Source organism: Anopheles aquasalis, chromosome 2, assembly GCF_943734665.1.
Source record: "Anopheles aquasalis chromosome 2, idAnoAquaMG_Q_19, whole genome shotgun sequence".
Classification (NCBI taxonomy): domain Eukaryota; kingdom Metazoa; phylum Arthropoda; class Insecta; order Diptera; family Culicidae; genus Anopheles; species Anopheles aquasalis.
The window spans coordinates 12,722,501-12,727,500 of NC_064877.1; the positions used below are offsets into that span (position 1 = coordinate 12,722,501).

The 5,000-nt window shown below is 44.1% G+C and overlaps 2 protein-coding genes across 2 annotated transcripts in view; both read left to right on the forward strand.

Annotated features, from left to right (window-relative positions):
* The first annotated feature begins 3,123 nt into the window (after window positions 1-3,123).
* Window positions 3,124-3,801, forward strand: LOC126569742 (uncharacterized). The gene is made up of 2 exons (XM_050227031.1): window positions 3,124-3,177; window positions 3,257-3,801. Exons 1-2 carry the CDS (start codon window positions 3,166-3,168, stop codon window positions 3,794-3,796), a joined length of 552 nt encoding a protein of 183 aa, XP_050082988.1. The 5' UTR covers window positions 3,124-3,165; the 3' UTR covers window positions 3,797-3,801.
* Window positions 3,802-4,747: 946 nt separating this feature from the next.
* The window catches only part of LOC126581162 (40S ribosomal protein S29), a 900-nt gene continuing 647 nt past the window's right edge, over window positions 4,748-5,000 (forward strand). Inside the window, exon 1 of the mRNA XM_050244641.1 lies at window positions 4,748-4,885. Coding sequence (XP_050100598.1) covers window positions 4,824-4,885 — 62 coding nt within the window. The 5' untranslated portion in view covers window positions 4,748-4,823. The remainder of the gene's footprint in view (window positions 4,886-5,000) is intronic.

Here is a 5,000-nt window from a genome sequence, read left to right on the forward strand (position 1 = left end):
CCGATCGGGGAACGAGCGAAGGTCTTATGGCGGCCATCAATTCCAAGCATCCTCGTGCAATCCCCTTTCCAATGTGCAGCGAAATGTGCATGCAACCGAGGAATGCAGCCCACAGTGGAAAAATGTTGTGTTTGATTCCAGTTTCCAACACTTCAACTTTCATATCACGATCCAAAAGCGGCAAAAAGGATACTGAGTCGCTTTTTTCCTAGGAAAAAAATCAAAATTGATCTGATCTTAATCGAACAGATTGCAAAGAATCTACGGGAGGAAGCATTAGATGCAGGGGAAACCTAGACGTCCTCATTCGTGCACAGCTTGTCGATCATTTCTCTTCACAAAAGCAACCTCACGATGAAAGCATTTGAAGGCTGCATTAGCGGATAGTTGGTTATGTTTGTTAATGTTGAAAGGAAAGGCTTGCGATACGATTGGTATGATAGATTTCTGTGGTGGTAGTTTCCTTCCTTAAAATCCTGTTTGATACTTAAAACGATAATGAGAAAGCGGCATTGGAAAAGGACTTCAGTTTTGAATTTTCACTTCCATTTTGTCGATTCAGCAAAGTGTTATCCTTAGCTAAACGTTGCATCCAAATCTATCCTTTAGGTTGGTTTCAAGAAAGTCTGAGTTGATTTAAAAGACAATTTAATCAATAATCCTCGTATAATTAACTGGAGGCAGCATTAAAACATTCAATTTTATTAGGAAATCAAGGTGCACTACACGCATTGACATGAATAGGATCCCCGTTTATGTTATGATTGATGCTCTGCAGCAAATAGGGGACTACCTATGAATCCCTGAAGCATTTGTTCCTTTCTTTCTAGCAAATTCGACGCGACGAATTGTAATGCTCTGTTTTCAGTTCACTGCAATGTGCTCTAATCCTTGTGGGTAGTTTGCTTTGCATTGAATGGAATGTCGATCAATCATGTGTCTGTCTTAAGAGCAACAGGCTCTTCATAAAGAGAATGCACGCTTGATGTCTTCGAGTGAAAGCCGCTGCATATCTCTTCGACAACTACGTTTCATCCTTTTTTGTTCTCTGCGTTTATTCATGTCCTAAGCCTGTGTGCCTCCATAGTCTGATGAAATTGAACGTTATCTAAGGATATGAACCATAGTTTTGCATGAGTTAGGAGTCCGTTCAAACCATGCGATGCGATGGGATCTTGGCCTCACGAAGAATATTTTCATATGTCCAGCAGGGTAGAAAGACTTTGCCGGCTACGTGATAAACTATTCGGATCTATTTTAAAACATTTTTCGGCAAGAAATAAAAAACATAAAACATATTTATGCTGCTATGCTTATGTTGCCGAGTGTAGTGAGAAACTGCGGGTGAGAATTTTGAGAAAAAAAACTCGTTTTAGTACAAAAGCTAACTGAAGAGCTTTTTATGAACATATTCGAGCTTTATCGCATAAACACCTGGGGCCAAAAGAAAAGCAGCAACATACTTTGCACAACATACATGCTGTAGTATGTTCTAAAAGGTTCTCTCGCTGCACACTTTATTTAAACATTTTCCTGGATAGTTTATCATTATTCATTTAACAGAAATAAATTAATACGAAATACTTAATCCAGGCAATATTCCAAAAGAATCAAGAAAAAGTCTCTTTTTTTTCTCTCTACCAAAAACAAGAACAATATTTGGTAACGACAGAAAGTGATCAGCAATCCTCTGATTGCGTATCTAAGTTCAGTAAGACTTGCACGATCGTTAGAAAATGTATTCTTCCTTTTAAACCTTAGATTTCACATTCTCTGGCAAATTCAATCTATGCTCCTTCCCAGCTAAAATGTCAATCACCGCTTGAAGATTAATGAACGTGGATCTTTTCACGGGTTATTACATTTTATCCTTAATTTAATACTGTTACAACTAAACCAAAATGAGGAGCGATTCGATTTTATGACTCACATCGTCATTTACGCCAGCAAAGCATTAGCAAGAAAAGATACCCCCAGGCACAAAGACGATCACCTCGCACCAATGGCCGTATAGAAAGTCCACAAAATTACCGCAAATTAAAAGACCACTGCCTTCTTTGTGTAGGCACGAAAACCCGAACCGAAAGCCCGATTCAAAATCGATAACATAACAATAAGGGCCACCGCGATGCTAATTCGTCAACCATCACGGAGCACCCATCACCGCATAACTTGGCGTCGTCAGCCCACGCCCAATTATGCTCAATTACTGATGGATCCCCTCGTTTGCCTGATCGCAATCACCCCAATCGTGTCGATATCAGCGAGACTCCCGATCAACTTGCAAACGAAATGCGGCTTTCGCGTGAAAGAATGCTCGCTTTGCTTCCAGTCTCGCCAGGATATGATTGCGGCGCGGCAACATAAATCATGACCATCATATTGTTACCCGATAACCCAGTGCACCGCCTGCACTATCTAATTGACCCACATTTTACGCAATGGCCGCTACCGAAGCTCGGTTCGGTTCGAGCCATGGCGACCAGAAGTGATCGAGTTTCGATAACACGATATCGAATCCGCACGCACCATAAGCACGTCCACGAACCCGAGGTGGACCACCGCACACTCGGGGGGTGCCCACGATGGGCCATTTGCAACGGGGAAATACACTACTGGCCATCCGCGATCCAAGCGGCGATCACCTCCGCCACCGCTTGGTGGTTGAGGCACGAACGAAAAGGAAAGAAGGAAAAGCTCGGCTAATGCCGGCACCGAGTTTCCGCGCCTTATGGTTTCGTTTCCGTATGGCCAGCACCAGCAAAGGGGGTGGCTTGGGCTCCCACTAGGGCTCCCACTTGAGCGGTGTTGAAAGAGAAAGGGATCATCGGTACCACCCTTTCGGTGGGCTCACTAAACCCTGTTTCTAGTGTTGGTGCGGATCGGACACACGATCAGTGATGGCGATCGGGGCGTCGAGGCTTGGTGCACTCTGGTGTGAGGTTGCATTTTCCGCATTCGGCGTTGAATGAAAACGAAAGAAGTAAACACCCATTCGATCACCAAGAATCCCTCCGATCGGGTGTTTTAATTCGGCAGCTTGGTTGGTGGATGGTGGTGGTGGTATAAAAAGCAGCGTTCGCCATCCAACAGTTATCCATTGTTGTGTTCGGTGTCTTGATGTGCAGTTCGAATCAGTGATCATCTGATTTGCTTTTCAAAAACATGAGTCCTTTAGTGAGTAGCCTCGATCAAGCGTGTTTTGTAAGTGTGCGATTTGGTGGTTCCTTTATGATTTCGAATCCTTTTCCCGCAGATGTGTTGTTCGTCAGTGGTCACGGTAGGGCTGTTGGTGCTGCTGCTGCAGGGGACGAACGGGAAGTACGTGTACAACGACTCGGAAGAGAACGTGCTCGATGTGAAGTACCTCGAGGCGCTGGAAAACCTTAAGGAAGCTCACGCGCATGCCGTCGGGGGACAGATCCACTCGAGCGTTTCGGAAAAAGCCAAATCCTATCCGGTGCCCGTGTTCCAGAAGGTTGGCGTACCCGTGCCCCATCCGGTGCCCATCGCTGTGCCGCACTACATCAAGGTCTACATTCCGCAACCGTATCCGCTGCAGGTGAACGTGGAGCAGCCGATCAAAATCCCGATCTACAAAGTGATCCCGAAGGTAATCGAAAAACCGGTCCCGTACACCGTCGAGAAACCGTACCCGATCGAGGTGGAGAAACCGTTCCCCGTGGAGGTGCTGAAGAAGATCGAGGTACCCGTTCCGAAACCGTTTCCGGTTCCGGTGACCGTGTACAAGCACATCATGCAGAACGAGAAAACCCATCGCAACTGGCATTTCTAGGAGTCGGTGGAGAAAAGGATTGATGGGAAAATGCTCGACTTGTTAAGTATTTCAGACGACAAAGACGACGACGACGAGGAGATTGATTCATGCTAGGATCGACGTGTTTATGTGTGAGCAACATTTGCTTGATGCACTCCGTATTTAAATCCGATCGCTTGTAAAATCTGCTTTCTAATCGGCCCAGCTTCCGTGCGAAAGATGAATAAATAATGTATTCCTACGCTGCATATTAACTGTGTTTGATAAAGGATACGGGAAAGGGAGTATACGGTTAACGAACTGATTCCGAAGTATTCAAGCACCTTTTGATTTCGGTGTTATACGAGTTAGTAAAGCATAAGTAATAATATCTAGTTTATCTCTTAGTTTTCTTCAAATTTTCATTAAATCTTTTGTTTTCCTCCGAAAACCGCTAATTCAAATTTTTTGTCACGTGCACATGAATATTAAAATCGAATAGAAATTTTCTTGACAAAACGTACTTCTCAACCCAACACATCGTAAACGCAGCACGAAAGTGTATTATAGAACCACGTAAAGTCATCCCGAATCGCGAAGATTAGAAAAATAAATGAGAACTTTTTCAAGTTTTTAAGAATTCTTATTGTAAAAATGTAAAAGGTTAAGTTTTTAATCCCTTCACGAGACAGCAAAGATGATTTGTGCGATACCGGCGTATGAGGCTCAGTGGAAACGGTGCCCCACGGATCCCCCTAAATGGCCGATCACTCGCTCGTTTGTTGAAAAGATGGAGTATGAATCATTCAAACAAACAAAAGCGATACTATACCTGATAATTCCAATGAAAATTACCGGATTTCCTTCGTATCACCAAACGTTTTCTGTCGATTTTGGTAAACAGGGAGCCACGGCTGTCAAACATAGTCTAATATGGCCGCCAAAAAAATTCATTAATGCACTTTGCTTTCAAACTCGCTGTCAAAGAACTGTCACTCTCTTTTGCCTTCGCGTTTTCCGTGAGAAACACGTTCGTGAATTTTGCGTGCGAATTTTCAGCGAAAAAATGGGTTTCGCCAACTTGTGGTACTCGCATCCGCGTAAATATGGACAGGGCTCGCGCTTCTGGTGAGTTTCGTGTATAAATCATGCCCTACATCGGCCGATTTCGACGTTAAATCGAGGCGAACGGGCTACGCTTGTTGGCACGTGTACCGCGCTACGGTACTCTCGCCATCTTGCA